Consider the following 16,072-nt stretch of genomic DNA (forward strand, 5'->3'; position numbering starts at 1 on the left):
ATAGAGCAGTCAGAAAGATCTTTTAGCTTATTACAGCGGATATCGTTTTCTACTTAACCAAGAACATCTCTCAGATGCATTTTAGTGGATGCGCGGTCGCTTTGTAGGCGGTAACTAAGGATCGTCCGATTATATATTGCAATTTTCGGATAAAAGAAGATTTCTAGAAAATACTATTTCTAGATCTCTACATGACCGACGTTTTAATAAATGAATAAAACAATACGGCATCAGTTATTAACGACTTATATTGTTGTTTATTGGTAAAACTGGTTACAAGTGACATTCAATTAAAATGCATCAATATGCTACATTGTATGAAAAACAATGGCATTCTGATGTACACATAACATTTTTTAGTTAATGAACGAGGTTACATGTATCTGAGTGTCGAAAAGGCTACATGTATCTCTTACGTACAGCATCGAATTTGATGAATATGCACATGTACAAGTGATACTCGTTTTCCATGTATAATTCGAAGTTGAATCATGTGAAGCTAACTTTGCATCTGGTTGGCCTTGAGTAACTTATTATAGGTGATATCACTACCGATTTCGGCGCAGCTGGATTATGATTTTTTTCGGAATTCGGATGGGATGTCGGCGAGGGATTAACATAACCATCTTTGATTATTTCAACTCAGCGTTCAATATAAGTCAGTGACAGTTGCAAAAAATACATTGTTCCTCAGTCCTTATCTTTCTCACAGCAAATGGAAATGAGGCAATGAAGTTAGTAGAAGCATGTCAACTTCAATTCGGCCATAACCCGATAGGAATGGGATCGTGTTACAGACCTGGCGTTCCCGTGGATCGCGAAATAAGATATAACGGTAAGTGAAAAGATCCTCAAGATGAGATTCGGCATGTGGGTTAGTCATATTTTCGAAAATATCGGAAGACGGCCATTTCATGGATTTGCCGAGTGAGTGAAAAAAAGTGCTGATAGAGTATGAGTTAAAGCTAGATGAGCACCGACATTACAGGGTGTCCCATATGCAGTGTAAGGTCATCTTCAATATGAGATTCATTTGGTCTATTTGCCATTATCATTGAAGGCAATTAAATGTAAAATGAATTAGTTAACGAATCGAATCAAATAGTTAAATGCCTTGCCAATAATCGGTAAAGAAAATAGGAAAAATAACAAGAAATTAATAGACTCTTGATTGAAACATGCTTTTAGTGTAATTATTGGATATGGCGATTTGGAAATCTGAAGTAGGAAAAAGCATTCGGTTAGAATAAACAACCTGACGGTATATTTGTATTTGTGATCAGTAATATATATGCCATGGATGAATTAAGGTGTTATGCGTATGATTTTACAAGGCATATACCGGATTGGTTTGAGCAAAATGTGTTTGGTGTTAATGTCTTGTCTTTTTGGTAAACTGCATACGCCATATCATCTACAAACATGGTAGGTATAGCATGATACATGCAAACGGTAAAGTGAATGTATCCCTTTGCTAATCACATTTCTCTCTACTTTCCAGGACATTCGATTGAAAATGGCGGAAACAAGCTTCGATGACAATATAACGACGACCGTTGCACTACTCAAACCACTTCATCGGGCGCGGTTCATGCCACAATCAGAAGGCAAGAACATTGCCGCCTTTGTTGGCCTGTGTCCGGTTCTTCTCTCGATATGTATCTTTGGATTCTTCGGGAATACACTTTCCTTCGTGGTAATGTTTAAGGAAAAGCACCGAAGTTCCTCAAATTTTCTCATGCAAGCTTTGGCAATAGCAGACAATTTTGTTCTGTTGTTTTTCATCGTACACGTATATTTTGTTGTCCCGACCGTCTATGATTTTACGTTAGCATTCAAAGAAGGGTACGACTTCCACATGCTTGCTAGAAACTTCACTGGCTTTGGTCTTTGGCTGAGCAAGACCATTTCGATCTACATCGTAGTCTACATGACAGCGGAACGAACTGTGGCCGTTTGTCTGCCGTTTAAAGCAGTCACTTGGTGTTCATACAGGAATGCGGTGATTGGCCTACTAATTGTTATAATTTTCTCGATAATGTACAATTTGCCAAAGTTGTGGTATTATCATTGGCCGATTTACGTGTACGATCCATACTTTGGCTACGAGAGACCAAAAACTGTCCCTTACCTGGCCTTTGACGCACTGTTTTCTGAAGTGTACATTACAGCTTTTTACTTTGTCTTTATCTTTGTAATTCCGCTAACGTTGCTGGTTGTCATGAACACCAAACTCATTCTGACGTTACGGCGAGCCAAGGCAGCGCGTGGTGACATGGCACAAGGCAAGGGAAAGAAAGGGGACAAGATCACTGAAAAGATCGTCGGGGTGGTAACCGCGTTCATTGTTTTGGAGTTTCCTTCACTTGTAGCCAACGCTGCTCTGTTGATTGAAGTAAAATCGAATCCTGGGGTACCACCATCAGCAGCCGCAGACATTGCATCGAGGTTGTGTTATGTATTGTCGGCTACAAACTCGTTCATCAACTTTTTCATTTACTGTCTAGCTGGGGAGAAGTTCCGTCGTCAGGTCCTGTGCCTGCTTGGTTGTGCTAAGCCTTCTATGTCTGGCCCGGCATCGGTGTCAACGGTCTCTTCTAATGCCCCAAATGGAACAAAATCGGGCTCGCAGATGCCACAAAACGGAAACTCCATAATGAACGAGGAAAGAAGGATATAGAGATTTCTCAGTATGAAGAATGAGCATGTACATATTTTCTGCGATAGCAGCGTCGACAACTATGTACAGTCGAATATTTTTAAATTGTTTTATCTTCATGATGTAATTTCCATATCGGGTGCAACTTTTTTGTTGGACGTGATAAGCTGTGGTTTATCGTTGCTCTTATTTTTGATTAATTTCTTGATACCAAGAATTCTTGGTGATACTAATATCATAATAAATTGGTAATTGTCACAATGGTGACGGGACTCATGCTAGCTATTCTCTCTTATCACAAATGTGCTACGAATGGCGCAACGGGGTATAACCGTATAGGGTAGAAGTCCTTGACTGCATGATTGAGGCTTGTAGTCATGGACGCCTAACATACGGTTCCCTGTAGTATCGAACGGTGGCTGGTAAAGGATATCAGACCATTTTTTTGCTTTTGGTATTATCTCCAGAACTCGACTTTTTATCTCGAGCGCTCGACTCGCCCGGGGGACGACATTCGAAAAGGAAAGACGCGATCGTCCACTGATCATGCTCCCATACGCCCGCCGCGCTTACTGAGCGATTCGCCGTTGTACTCGAATGCAAGTTAACTGGATGCAGGGAGTAAAATTGGATCGATTAGCAATTGCACACCTATACCGTGCACAGATCGGTGCATTGCAGCTCCAACTCCTTCGTTCCGAGACTCCACTCCAAACCAATGGACTCATCGCCATTTATAGTTTAGCCTTTCATTATATGTCGTAACCGGTATAGGCGATTGCATGGCAGGAGCCGTCTTTCATTCGTCTGTATGTTAGTAATGACACCGCAACTCGTTCTAAGTGCCTAAAATGGTTCATTTAGAATGTACTGTATTACCGAATGATCAAGATATTCAATGACATTCGGCTTGCTGATGCTACCCGTCGTTTGATTTTTAACAAGATAGGAATTACTCGATATTTAGATCCGAACAGAAGTCTCAATACCCTTTTCGACGACGTTCTTGACATCAATCATGATATCGATCGGCACACCTGAGGGCTTGACTAATATAAATGTTCTTGGTTGGACGGTTCCTCGTCGCGGCCTTGCTCGGGTTTCAAGTACCATCATCTCCCGCCAAGGGCGACCATTTTAATTATCAAACTTCTTTTACAAGTATTTACGCTTGGGGGTCCTTGGAGAGTCGAGTATTCAGGTATTCGGACTACCAGGTTTGACTAATCAATATAGCTCCTTGCTATGATTTGAGAACGTTTTTACTAGTATTGTAAATATTAGTACATGTATGTATATCACGTCATCAAAATAAAGCATGTGAGGAAATATTTCGAGTTAACTACTCTCTTTTATTCGTATATTTCAATTGAAATCCATATAATGTCGATCATAATACACATACTCGAGCCAATTCTTAACACTCCAAAATGAAAATTATACAGCATTGCCAAGCGAGCATTGGTTCTCAGCTCGTTGTCGCTCAAGGTGAGATAGAGTGGTAAGGGTGAATTTCCGACTCTCACTCCGATACAGCTTTGAGACTAAATACAAGATGGCTGCCTTGACAGCCATATTGATAACACCAATTTTCGAATTGGGTGTTGCCCTGATGACTACCAGCACACCGAAGAAAAATTGACGAATGTCGTCTTATTGTGTATTCATCACCTGAACATTAAAAGTGAATTCCGCCAATCCTCCTGTATTATTCGCCTTGATATGGTAGACACCCTGGTCCCGCATATTCACATCAGGTAGGAGCAGAAAGGCACGATGGTAGCTTCGACCATTTATGTAAGTCTTCAACAGAACTTGACCTCGTGGAGTGGCGATGCTTACAGTCGGTGTCGGGTAGCCAATCACCAATACCTCGTACGACCTCTTACCACTGATTGGCGCCTGGTCCGTCCCGTCTGTTGCAATATCGGTTCGGTTACTGTTCCCAAGCCTGACGTAGATGGATGGCGACAAGTTCTCAAGAGCAGTTACAATCTCTGTTGACGTGGTCATCGTAATCGTGAAGCGAGTCGGGCCGGTTCCCTTGTCAAACAGGAGGATATGGTTCTGAAACAGGGCTGTGGCGTCCTTATTGCTGTTGAATGTGTAACACATATCGCTCACTTGATAGCTGTCATCTGTCAAACTATATGAGGGTCTTTGGTCCCCGATCACATTAGACTCACTGGATGGGTCGAAAGGAGCTTTCACACAGAACAATCTCGATGACTCCTTCCGTAGCTCCGCTCTATTCCCCGACTGATCCTCCTCCAGATATTCCAAGGTCATGTTGAAGGTCTGCGACATAAACATATTCCGCTTATAAACTCTGTTGCTTAGAGTGTGAATGCGAGGCCCTGCTGGTACCATCCTAAACCCGCCTAGGTCAGGCATGCTCAGTCTCCCAACGTTGTGCAATGTGAACTTGACATCGAAGCAGGGATTCAGGGCATGGACTTCAAAATCGAGAATGTAGCTGTCTACGATGGTGCGATCAGTGAAGGTGATGGACGACTTTAGAGTGTAGAAGCCACCTCGTTCCCTCTGGCCACGACCCGGGGCAATATAGAGGATCGGGTCCACTGTGACACCAGGATAAGCTGAAATTAAATAAATTGCAAAAACACAAATGAGTACTTGATCCTTCGAGTCCCGTTTGAAGACGCTTGGAGTTCAAGTACGTGATTTCAGGACTTTTTATGTAATTCCCACCCTTGGCGGGACGCTTCAAGTCGAGCAACGGCGGACATGTCCTTGCCATGATAGGCGAAGGTAAAGAGCGAAGTAGCCCGCGATTCGAAAATTGGGGTTTCTTACCCTCTCGGGTGAAATGTCTGAGCCCTTACCTTCTGCTGGGAATCTTGATGCATTTGGAAAATTGATAGGATCAGTAATGAACCAGTTCATCTTCACCCTCGGGATGCTGTCTTTGGGGATGCCATTGACAGACAGTGCCATCTTTATTGGACTGGCCATACGCCTCTCCATCCCACTGATGAAGGCATCTTTGATGTGACTCAAGATGGCTTGTTGTACAGTCGCATTTTGACAAGTAGTCTGATTCTGAAGAGAAATTGAAGCTTTTGACAGCAGCTTCTTCTTGGGGATTGTCGTGAATCTTCGATAAACTGCCGCAGATAATCCGCTCCTTTACCACGAGGTTGGCACAACTACGAGCATGCCCGGTACAGAAAAAGCTTAGTGTCGATATCTGATGATGATTTACTTCCGTTATAGATTCTATGACGGAACCTTTTGCCTGTGTGTACCTCGATGTAAAATGTTCAACAACGCCGCCGAGCTGTACTTTCTTTGGGGCGTAATTAAATAGCAACATCGATGAAACCAACCAATCAGTGTGGTGGTATTCGCCTACTCAGCGTCTTCATTCGATTCGAGGTTTCCAACAAGAATGTTGCCTAAAGGAAACCTCCCTCAGGGTGCAAATCATCAACATAGGTAAAATTTTGCGGCAGGTTGGTTGTGACTTACCTGTGCTTTGATCCCTGCAAATCCCACCAAAAACAGAGCGACACATTGTACGCCTATTCTCGCCATTTTGCCAGTCAAGACTGTTGAATCACTGATGATGACGCTTACAGGTCAAACTCGACGTTTTTCTCTTTATTTACTACAATTAATGGCATATTTACATTGGTGTTCATGAAGCGAGCGATGAGGCCTGTATCATAGCTTGTTTCAATTTGGTCAGGACTTAGCCTCAACCTGTTGAATCGACAATATTGACCTTTCTTCCCATATTTGCAGAAGAAATTTACAACCACGGACCAAATATTTGAAGTACTTGTTTAATTCCAATTGTTGCAAGCAAAACTGAAAAAAGACCGACAATTAGACAAAGCAATTCAAGCTGAACAAATCATCAAGGTAAGGGAGGGAGCACTTTCGAACACGTCACGCTGATGAAAGAATGCCACATCAATCTGTATTTCACAGAGACCATGGATGCATCGGTATATGTATTTAAACCAGAGTATAGTAGAGCCAAACTGTGATTAGGGGAACATGACAACTTCATGACATCTAAATTGACAGGGTCAAGCGGTATGATATCAAATTATATAAACATTTGTGTGATGGAATAATCAAAACAAGAGCAGTAAAAGTTATTCACTTAGAGAACACCACGCGATACATACACGTAAATTAAGGTTACTTCATCACGATGCGGATGACGAAGAACCACACAGGTCTAGTGATAAATGGAGTGGTTGACGAGTTGATGGACGAACGGACCGGAGTAGCCAGGTGGATTGATCATTCTGCTATTTCGACAGAAATAGTTAGCACACTATGCAGCTTGCGTTTTGTGCCTTGAGTCTCTGGAGCTTCTAATTGGAGCTTCTAATTCTAGACGATGCGAATGGTGTAGAACTGTCCGCATAATTCCTTAGACACTTCAACTTTCGTGGTGGCGAGAACAAAACTAAAGTCATCAGCACGCCATTCTCGTTCCTGGCATTTAGTATACTCGTCCCCATCCTCTGACGACACAAGTTGCTTGTAGCTAAAAGCAAGGAACACAAATGGTGATCAAATAGATAGATAATTTGAAATAACTAGTGTCATCCCGGCGAAACGGGACTGGTGGAGTGTGAAAGGACAAAGTTAACGTCTTACAAAAGTACCGTATGTGATTGGACAATTACTGATCCGACATCCTCCGAGAAAAAAAACCGGATTGTTCCTGATTGGCCAACATGACCGGAAGTCGCCCCAAAAGTGCTTTAGAAACTGCCTTTTTGGTCGAAAATAGAGTTATTCGGAAGTAAAGCTTACTTTTCATCCTTGAGAATACTCCTATCCATGATTTTAGCCATCAGATCCTTGACCACAAGCACCTTATCAAAGTCTTGCGTCAATTTATCGAAGTCATCGCTCTCCTCCATATTGATAACCAATGGTTTGCCAAACCTGGGAAGAGAACGATGAGAAGGATACGTGTCAAAAAATGCGCCAACTTGCATAGCAAGTTTCATCAAAGGAAACCGAAGTATCGACGATTGCGTCTCTGCAGTTAAAGAGATTGTAACTGTAAGTAAGTTTGTTTGGACAGTGTCTGGAGTGTGGATTTACCCCATGAACTTGACCTTCCTCCATATATATACATGTAGGCCCTAGAACCAGAAAAAATGTCATAAGTAATAGTTTATGACAGGCTAGAACTGCTGATGATATCAAGATTGAGCGAAGGGATAGCAATGATTTTCCGAAGTTCAGATCCAGTTTCCACACAAGATGCGATGGCATGCAGAATTTAAGCAGTTCTTTTACCGGATGATCCACATACCTGATAGAGCCCATTACAGCTCTTCTGATAGGAGGTCCCTGCATGTCCAAGGCGGGTGCTGCCGCGAACAGCACATTTGTGTCGCGGTACTTTAGGAAAGTGACGGCGTTACCAGATTGGTCGATGATGAGTGGCCACCTGGAAGTAAGCATCAAAAATTGAATCATACTCAGCCAAAACTCACTTACATTTGTATCATTGTATGAAGTATTTCAATATACTTTATTGACGACGTTTTTTCATATCTCAAATTCCTCGTACAGTAGGCTACAACTTAGTTTAGTAGACGATTTATGCACAGGACTTTGGACGACAGACCTTCGCAGACTGTAATTGTAATTTGTCGTTCGTAGGGGTCGCAAAACTGGTCAGTTTGGAAGAGAAACCACCAAAGCAACAGGACGATAGGCAGCATGTTGGTTGGTCAGCGAGGGTCCTGAAGGGATGTGTCCGGGAAGAACACAAAAAACAGGAGGACTTACCGTCCCGAAGATTTCAATTCGTCACTATCAAGAGTGTTAGCAAGTGCTTTTAGTCCAATCTCAACTCCCATCATTACCAATGATTCCTTGGGTTTCTCTGAAAATATAAGACAGGACCAAAATAAGTACCTCATCAATTTGATGGAATACCAACACTTGCAACAGCTCGTGTGGACTTGGAGGCCGAATATCAATGGGCAATGATTCTGCTTTCGCTTTTACTCTTTTTGACGTTCTTTACTCATCATGGTGGTGACATTCGCCTTACTTGTTTCTGTGTCACGATGAGGTCTGACAATCCTTGGGAAAAGGAATCGACATCACTCATCTCGTTTGAACACAGAAGATTTGTTTCCTCTCTTCGTTTGGTTTACAGCGACTATGTCTGCGTACGTAGGCTACATGCATCTCGTGTCGCTACGACACTCTGTTGAACCTCCTGTACGTCACGGCGTCTGGACGCCCTTACCATATCGGTTGTTTGTGGTTTCCAAGTTTATTGACAGGCCTACATCTTGAGAAATATGTTTAGCATACCTTGTTTTGGTGCTGCAGCGGGTGCCTTTGCAGGAGCTGCCTTCGCAGGAGCTGCCTTCTTCGCTACTGGTTTAGCAGCAGGAACCTTGGCCGGAGCAGCCTTCTTGGCAGTGGCGCCTTTCGCTGGAGCTGGTTTGGGTGGCATATCGTTTGTTCCTCTGTCCCCTGTGTCTCTTAAAATGTCACTGGTTGAGAATATCAATGCAAAACCTTTACCTCATGCCACTAATAAGCAATTACAGAATTATTAGACTTAGTATGAAAAAAGCTTTTTGTATGAATACCATGCATGAACTGTGCCAATATAAGGCCTGTTTGCTATCGCTGTTGGTAAAGCAAGGATTACCGAGCGCAAATAACACAAAGTAACACATTCGTCAGCAATCTATACCCCGTACTATGGTTGACCCAGCTACTACCCTTAAAGGCTATTGGTGCCTCAATACGTTAACTATCGATCGAACGCCTAGATGGCATAGCCTTGTAAGCTCACTCGATTGTGAAATGGGTAACACTGTCAACAAAGATCCAGTGGTGATGAACAAATGCAACAAACGAATGTCAAATATTCCTTACTGGCCTCCTACATATCGACGATAGAAACTAGACAACCCAAAACCAAGCACATGCGTTAAGAGAAGTAACGATATATTGATCAAAATAACACCAAATTTGGCGATCAAATGGAACAGATTGTTGCGAATACTGATTCCCCATAGAGCAGTTAGAAAGATCTTTTAGCTTATTACTAACAGCGGATATATTGCAATTTTCGGATAAAAGAAGATTTCTAGAAAATACTATTTCTAGATCTCTACATGACCGACGTTTTAATAAATGAATAAAACAATACGGCATCAATTATTAACGACTTACATGTATATTGTTGTTTATTGGTAAAACTGGTTACAAGTGACATTCAATTAAAATGCATCAATATGCTACATTGTATGAAAAACAATGGCATTCTGATGTACACATAACATTTTTTAGTTAATGAACGAGGTTACATGTATCTGAGTGTCGAAAAGGCTACATGTATCTCTTACGTACAGCATCGAATTTGATGAATATGCACATGTACAAGTGATACTCGTTTTCCATGTATAATTCGAAGTTGAATCATGTGAAGCTAACTTTGCATCTGGTTGGCCTTGAGTAACTTATTATAGGTGATATCACTACCGATTTCGGCGCAGCTGGATTATGATTTTTTTCGGAATTCGGATGGGATGTCGGCGAGGGATTACCATAACCATCTTTGATTATTTCAACTCAGCGTTCAATATAAGTCAGTGACAGTTGCAAAAAATACATTGTTCCTCAGTCCTTATCTTTCTCACAGCAAATGGAAATGAGGCAATGAAGTTAGTAGAAGCATGTCAACTTCAATTCGGCCATAACCCGATAGGAATGGGATCGTGTTACAGACCTGGCGTTCCCGTGGATCGCGAAATAAGATATACATGTAACGGTAAGTGAAAAGATCCTCAAGATGAGATTCGGCATGTGGGTTAGTCATATTTTCGAAAATATCGGAAGACGGCCATTTCATGGATTTGCCGAGTGAGTGAAAAAAAGTGCTGATCGAGTATGAGTTAAAGCTCGATGAGCACCGACATTACAGGGTGTCCCATATGCAGTGTAAGGTCATCTTCAATATGAGATTCATTTGGTCTATTTGCCATTATCATTGAAGGCAATTAAATGTAAAATGAATTAGTTAACGAATCGAATCAAATAGTTAAATGCCTTGCCAATAATCGGTAAAGAAAATAGGAAAAATAACAAGAAATTAATAGACTCTTGATTGAAACATGCTTTTAGTGTAATTATTGGATATGGCGATTTGGAAATCTGAAGTAGGAAAAAGCATTCGGTTAGAATAAACAACCTGACGGTATATTTGTATTTGTGATCAGTAATATATATGCCATGGATGAATTAAGGTGTTATGCGTATGATTTTACAAGGCATATACCGGATTGGTCTGAGCAAAATGTGTTTGGTGTTAATGTCTTGTCTTTTTGGTAAACTGCATACGCCATATCATCTACAAACATGGTAGGTATAGCATGATACATGCAAACGGTAAAATGAATGTAACCCTTTTCTAATCACATTTCTCTCTACTTTCCAGGACATTCGATTGAAAATGGCGGAAACAAGCTTCGATGACAATATAACGACGACCGTTGCACTACTCAAACCACTTCATCGGGCGCGGTTCATGCCACAATCAGAAGGCAAGAACATTGCCGCCTTTGTTGGCCTGTGTCCGGTTCTTCTCTCGATATGTATCTTTGGATTCTTCGGGAATACACTTTCCTTCGTGGTAATGTTTAAGGAAAAGCACCGAAGTTCCTCAAATTTTCTCATGCAAGCTTTGGCAATAGCAGACAATTTTGTTCTGTTGTTTTTCATCGTACACGTATATTTTGTTGTCCCGACCGTCTATGATTTTACGTTAGCATTCAAAGAAGGGTACGACTTCCAAATGCTTGCTAGAAACTTCACTGGCTTTGGTCTTTGGCTGAGCAAGACCATTTCGATCTACATCGTGGTCTACATGACAGCGGAACGAACTGTGGCCGTTTGTCTGCCGTTTAAAGCAGTCACTTGGTGTTCATACAGGAATGCGGTGATTGGCCTACTAATTGTTATAATTTTCTCGATAATGTACAATTTGCCAAAGTTGTGGTATTATCATTGGCCGATTTACGTGTACGATCCATACTTTGGCTACGAGAGACCAAAAACTGTCCCTTACCTGGCCTTTGACGCACTGTTTTCTGAAGTGTACATTACAGCTTTTTACTTTGTCTTTATCTTTGTAATTCCGCTAACGTTGCTGGTTGTCATGAACACCAAACTCATTCTGACGTTACGGCGAGCCAAGGCAGCGCGTGGTGACATGGCACAAGGCAAGGGAAAGAAAGGGGACAAGATCACTGAAAAGATCGTCGGGGTGGTAACCGCGTTCATTGTTTTGGAGTTTCCTTCACTTGTAGCCAACGCTGCTCTGTTGATTGAAGTAAAATCGAATCCTGGGGTACCACCATCAGCAGCCGCAGACATTGCATCGAGGTTGTGTTATGTATTGTCGGCTACAAACTCGTTCATCAACTTTTTCATTTACTGTCTAGCTGGGGAGAAGTTCCGTCGTCAGGTCCTGTGCCTGCTTGGTTGTGCTAAGCCTTCTATGTCTGGCCCGGCATCGGTGTCAACGGTCTCTTCTAATGCCCCAAATGGAACAAAATCGGGCTCGCAGATGCCACAAAACGGAAACTCCATAATGAACGAGGAAAGAAGGATATAGAGATTTCTCAGTATGAAGAATGAGCATGTACATATTTTCTGCGATAGCAGCGTCGACAACTATGTACAGTCGAATATTTTTAAATTGTTTTATCTTCATGATGTAATTTCCATATCGGGTGCAACTTTTTTGTTGGACGTGATAAGCTGTGGTTTATCGTTGCTCTTATTTTTGATTAATTTCTTGATACCAAGAATTCTTGGTGATACTAATATCATAATAAATTGGTAATTGTCACAATGGTGACGGGACTCATGCTAGCTATTCTCTCTTATCACAAATGTGCTACGAATGGCGCAACGGGGTATAACCGTATAGGGTAGAAGTCCTTGACTGCATGATTGAGGCTTGTAGTCATGGACGCCTAACATACGGTTCCCTGTAGTATCGAACGGTGGCTGGTAAAGGATATCAGACCATTTTTTTGCTTTTGGTATTATCTCCAGAACTCGACTTTTTATCTCGAGCGCTCGACTCGCCCGGGGGACGACATTCGAAAAGGAAAGACGCGATCGTCCACTGATCATGCTCCCATACGCCCGCCGCGCTTACTGAGCGATTCGCCGTTGTACTCGAATGCAAGTTAACTGGATGCAGGGAGTAAAATTGGATCGATTAGCAATTGCACACCTATACCGTGCACAGATCGGTGCATTGCAGCTCCAACTCCTTCGTTCCGAGACTCCACTCCAAACCAATGGACTCATCGCCATTTATAGTTTAGCCTTTCATTATATGTCGTAACCGGTATAGGCGATTGCATGGCAGGAGCCGTCTTTCATTCGTCTGTATGTTAGTAATGACACCGCAACTCGTTCTAAGTGCCTAAAATGGTTCATTTAGAATGTACTGTATTACCGAATGATCAAGATATTCAATGACATTCGGCTTGCTGATGCTACCCGTCGTTTGATTTTTAACAAGATAGGAATTACTCGATATTTAGATCCGAACAGAAGTCTCAATACCCTTTTCGACGACGTTCTTGACATCAATCATGATATCGATCGGCACACCTGAGGGCTTGACTAATATAAATGTTCTTGGTTGGACGGTTCCTCGTCGCGGCCTTGCTCGGGTTTCAAGTACCATCATCTCCCGCCAAGGGCGACCATTTTAATTATCAAACTTCTTTTACAAGTATTTACGCTTGGGGGTCCTTGGAGAGTCGAGTATTCAGGTATTCGGACTACCAGGTTTGACTAATCAATATAGCTCCTTGCTATGATTTGAGAACGTTTTTACTAGTATTGTAAATATTAGTACATGTATGTATATCACGTCATCAAAATAAAGCATGTGAGGAAATATTTCGAGTTAACTACTCTCTTTTATTCGTATATTTCAATTGAAATCCATATAATGTCGATCATAATACACATACTCGAGCCAATTCGTAACACTCCAAAATGAAAATTATACAGCATTGCCAAGCGAGCATTGGTTCTCAGCTCGTTGTCGCTCAAGGTGAGATAGAGTGGTAAGGATGAATTTCCGACTCTCACTCCGACACAGCTTTGAGACTAAATACAAGATGGCTGCCTTGACAGCCATATTGAAATTCAGATAACACCAATTTTCGAATTGGGTGTTGCCCTGATGACTACCAGCACACTGAAGAAAAATTGACGAATGTCGACTTATTGTGTATTCATCACCTGAACATTAAAAGTGAATTCCGCCAATCCTCCTGTATTTTTCGCCTTGATATGGTAGACACCCTGGTCCCGCATATTCACATCAGGTAGGAGCAGAAAGGCACGATGGTAGCTTCGACCATTTATGTAAGTCTTCAACAGAAATTGACCTCGTGGAGTGGCGATGCTTACAGTCGGTGTCGGGTAGCCAATCACCAATACCTCGTACGACCTCTTACCACTGATTGGCGCCTGGTCTGTCCCGTCTGTTGCAATATCGGTTCGGTTACTGTTCCCCAGCCTGACGTAGATGGATGGCGACAAGTTCTCAAGAGCAGTTACAATCTCTGTTGACGTGGTCATCGTAATCGTGAAGGGAGTCGGGCCGGTTCCCTTGGCAAACAGGAGGATATGGTTCTGAAACAGGGCTGTGGCGTCCTTATTGCTGTTGAATGTGGAACACATATCGCTCACTTGATAGCTGTAATCTGTCAAACTGAATGAGGTTCTTCGGTCCCCGACCACATAAGACTCACTGGATGGGTCGAAAGGAGCTTTCACACAGAACAATCTCGATGACTCCTTCCGTAGCTCCGCTCTATTCCCCGACTGATCCTCCTCCAGATATTCCAAGGTCATGTTGAAGGTCTGCGACATAAACATATTCCGCTTATAAACTCTGTTGCTTAGAGTGTGAATGCGAGGCCCTGCTGGTATCATCCTTAACCCGCCTAGGTCAGGCATGCTCAGTCTCACAACGTTGTGCAATGTGAACTTGACATCGAAGCAGGGATTCAGGGCATGGAATTCAAAATCGAGAATGTAGCTGTCTACGATGGTGCGATCAGTGAAGGTGATGGACGACTTTAGAGTGTAGAAGCCACCTCGTTCCCTCTGGTCACGACCCGGGGCAATATAGAGGATCGGGTCCACTGTGACACCAGGATAAGCTGAAATTAAATAAATTGCAAAAACACAAATGAGTACTTGATCCTTCGATTCCCGTTTGAAGACGCTTGGAGTTCTAGTACGTGATTTCAGGACTTTTTATGTAATTCCCACCCTTGGCGGGACGCTTCAAGTCGAGCAACGGCGGACATGTCCTTGCCATGATAGGCGAAGGTAAAGAGCGAAGTAGCCCGCGATTCGAAAATTGGGGTTTCTTACCCTCTCGGGTGAAATGTCTGAGCCCTTACCTTCTGCTGGGAATCTTGATGCATTTGGAAAATTGATAGGATCAGTAATGAACCAGTTCATCTTCACCCTCGGGATGCTGTCTATGGGGATGCTGTCTATGGGGATGACATTGACAGACAGTGCCATCTTTACTATTGGACTGGCTATACGCTTCTCCATCCCACTGATGAAGACATCTTTGATGTGACTCAAGATGGCTTGTTGTACAGTCGCATTTTGACAAGTAGTCTGATTCTGAAGAGAAATTGAAGCTTTTGACAGCAGCTTCTTCTTGGGGATTGTCGTGAATCTTCGATAAACTGCAGCAGATAATCGCTCCTTTACCACGAGGTTGGCACAACTACGAGCATGCCCGGTACAGAACAAGCTTAAAGTGTCGATATATGATGATGATTTACCTCCGTTATAGATTCTATGACGGAACCTTTTGCCTGTGTGTACCTCGATGTAAAATGTTCAACAACGCCACCGGGCTGTACTTTCTTTGGGGCGTAATTAAATAGCAACATCGATGAAACCAACCAATCAGTGTGGTGGTATTCGCCTACTCAGCGTCTTCATTCGATTCGCGGTTTCCAACAAGAATGTTGCCTAAAGGAAATCGTCAACATAGGTAAAAATTTATCGGCAGGTTGGTGGTGACTTACCTGTGCTTTGATCCCTGCAAATCCCACCAAAAACAGAGCGACACATTGTACGCCTATTCTCGCCATTTTGCCAGTCAAGACTGTTGAATCACTGATGATGCTTGAATCGAAAATTGTGGACAGAGTCATATCCTGCAATACATATGGTAACATATGCTGACCAAAACAATGGTCGTATCCCAAACCATTACATGTATTAAACAATACACAACAGTGATTAATCATTGTTGCTTGAATCTATTGAAAATATTGTTGACAGAGTCTGCATGTACATGGTAACATA

General features: G+C 42.4%; 5 protein-coding genes across 5 annotated transcripts; 2 read left to right on the plus strand and 3 right to left on the minus strand.

Annotated features, from left to right (window-relative positions):
- The first annotated feature begins 2,221 nt into the window (after positions 1-2,221).
- On the plus strand, positions 2,222-2,680 carry LOC135484879 (uncharacterized). Its single transcript, XM_064766575.1, has one exon. The coding sequence runs from the start codon at positions 2,222-2,224 to the stop codon at positions 2,678-2,680; it is 459 nt and encodes a 152-aa protein (XP_064622645.1).
- Positions 2,681-3,980: 1,300 nt separating this feature from the next.
- LOC135484413 (uncharacterized) lies at positions 3,981-6,270 on the minus strand. Its single transcript, XM_064765837.1, has 3 exons — positions 6,152-6,270; positions 5,506-5,722; positions 3,981-5,259 (listed from the first exon to the last, which is right to left on the minus strand). Exons 1-3 carry the CDS (start codon positions 6,215-6,217, stop codon positions 4,313-4,315), a joined length of 1,230 nt encoding a protein of 409 aa, XP_064621907.1. The 5' UTR covers positions 6,218-6,270; the 3' UTR covers positions 3,981-4,312.
- A 14-nt stretch (positions 6,271-6,284) lies between these two features.
- LOC135484414 (IQ motif and ankyrin repeat domain-containing protein 1-like) lies at positions 6,285-9,206 on the minus strand. The gene is made up of 5 exons (XM_064765838.1): positions 8,990-9,206; positions 8,453-8,549; positions 7,971-8,108; positions 7,460-7,594; positions 6,285-7,187 (listed from the first exon to the last, which is right to left on the minus strand). Exons 1-5 carry the CDS (start codon positions 9,132-9,134, stop codon positions 7,031-7,033), a joined length of 672 nt encoding a protein of 223 aa, XP_064621908.1. The 5' UTR covers positions 9,135-9,206; the 3' UTR covers positions 6,285-7,030.
- Positions 9,207-11,144: 1,938 nt separating this feature from the next.
- LOC135484880 (FMRFamide receptor-like) lies at positions 11,145-12,308 on the plus strand. The gene has a single exon (XM_064766576.1). It carries the CDS (start codon positions 11,145-11,147, stop codon positions 12,306-12,308), a length of 1,164 nt encoding a protein of 387 aa, XP_064622646.1.
- Positions 12,309-13,608: 1,300 nt separating this feature from the next.
- Positions 13,609-15,912, minus strand: LOC135484416 (uncharacterized). Its single transcript, XM_064765841.1, has 3 exons — positions 15,790-15,912; positions 15,142-15,376; positions 13,609-14,895 (listed from the first exon to the last, which is right to left on the minus strand). Exons 1-3 carry the CDS (start codon positions 15,853-15,855, stop codon positions 13,949-13,951), a joined length of 1,248 nt encoding a protein of 415 aa, XP_064621911.1. The 5' UTR covers positions 15,856-15,912; the 3' UTR covers positions 13,609-13,948.
- Between the last annotated feature and the right edge of the window lie 160 nt (positions 15,913-16,072).

The sequence above is a fragment of the Lineus longissimus genome, chromosome 3 (genome assembly GCF_910592395.1).
Source record: "Lineus longissimus chromosome 3, tnLinLong1.2, whole genome shotgun sequence".
Taxonomy (NCBI): Eukaryota; Metazoa; Nemertea; class Pilidiophora; order Heteronemertea; family Lineidae; genus Lineus; species Lineus longissimus.

Bases quoted from the DNA above. Each gene is read 5' to 3' on its own strand.
- LOC135484414 (XM_064765838.1), bottom strand. From the start codon at position 9,134: ATGCCACCCAAACCAGCTCCAGCGAAAGGCGCCACTGCCAAGAAGGCT. The intron at 8,550-8,989 runs GTATGCTAAACA...TTATATTTTCAG, and splicing joins CGCTGCAGCACCAAAACAAG to AGAAACCCAAGGAATCATTG. The intron at 7,188-7,459 runs GTAAGCTTTACT...CCTTGCTTTTAG, and splicing joins AGTATTCTCAAGGATGAAAA to CTACAAGCAACTTGTGTCGT.
- LOC135484416 (XM_064765841.1), bottom strand. From the start codon at position 15,855: ATGGCGAGAATAGGCGTACAATGTGTCGCTCTGTTTTTGGTGGGATTT. The intron at 15,377-15,789 runs GTAAGTCACCAC...ATTTCTCTTCAG, and splicing joins TTGCAGGGATCAAAGCACAG to AATCAGACTACTTGTCAAAA. The intron at 14,896-15,141 runs GTAAGGGCTCAG...ATTTAATTTCAG, and splicing joins ATCAAGATTCCCAGCAGAAG to CTTATCCTGGTGTCACAGTG.
- LOC135484880 (XM_064766576.1), top strand. From the start codon at position 11,145: ATGGCGGAAACAAGCTTCGATGACAATATAACGACGACCGTTGCACTA.
- LOC135484413 (XM_064765837.1), bottom strand. From the start codon at position 6,217: ATGGCGAGAATAGGCGTACAATGTGTCGCTCTGTTTTTGGTGGGATTT. The intron at 5,723-6,151 runs GTAAGTCACAAC...ATTTCTCTTCAG, and splicing joins TTGCAGGGATCAAAGCACAG to AATCAGACTACTTGTCAAAA. The intron at 5,260-5,505 runs GTAAGGGCTCAG...ATTTAATTTCAG, and splicing joins ATCAAGATTCCCAGCAGAAG to CTTATCCTGGTGTCACAGTG.
- LOC135484879 (XM_064766575.1), top strand. From the start codon at position 2,222: ATGAACACCAAACTCATTCTGACGTTACGGCGAGCCAAGGCAGCGCGT.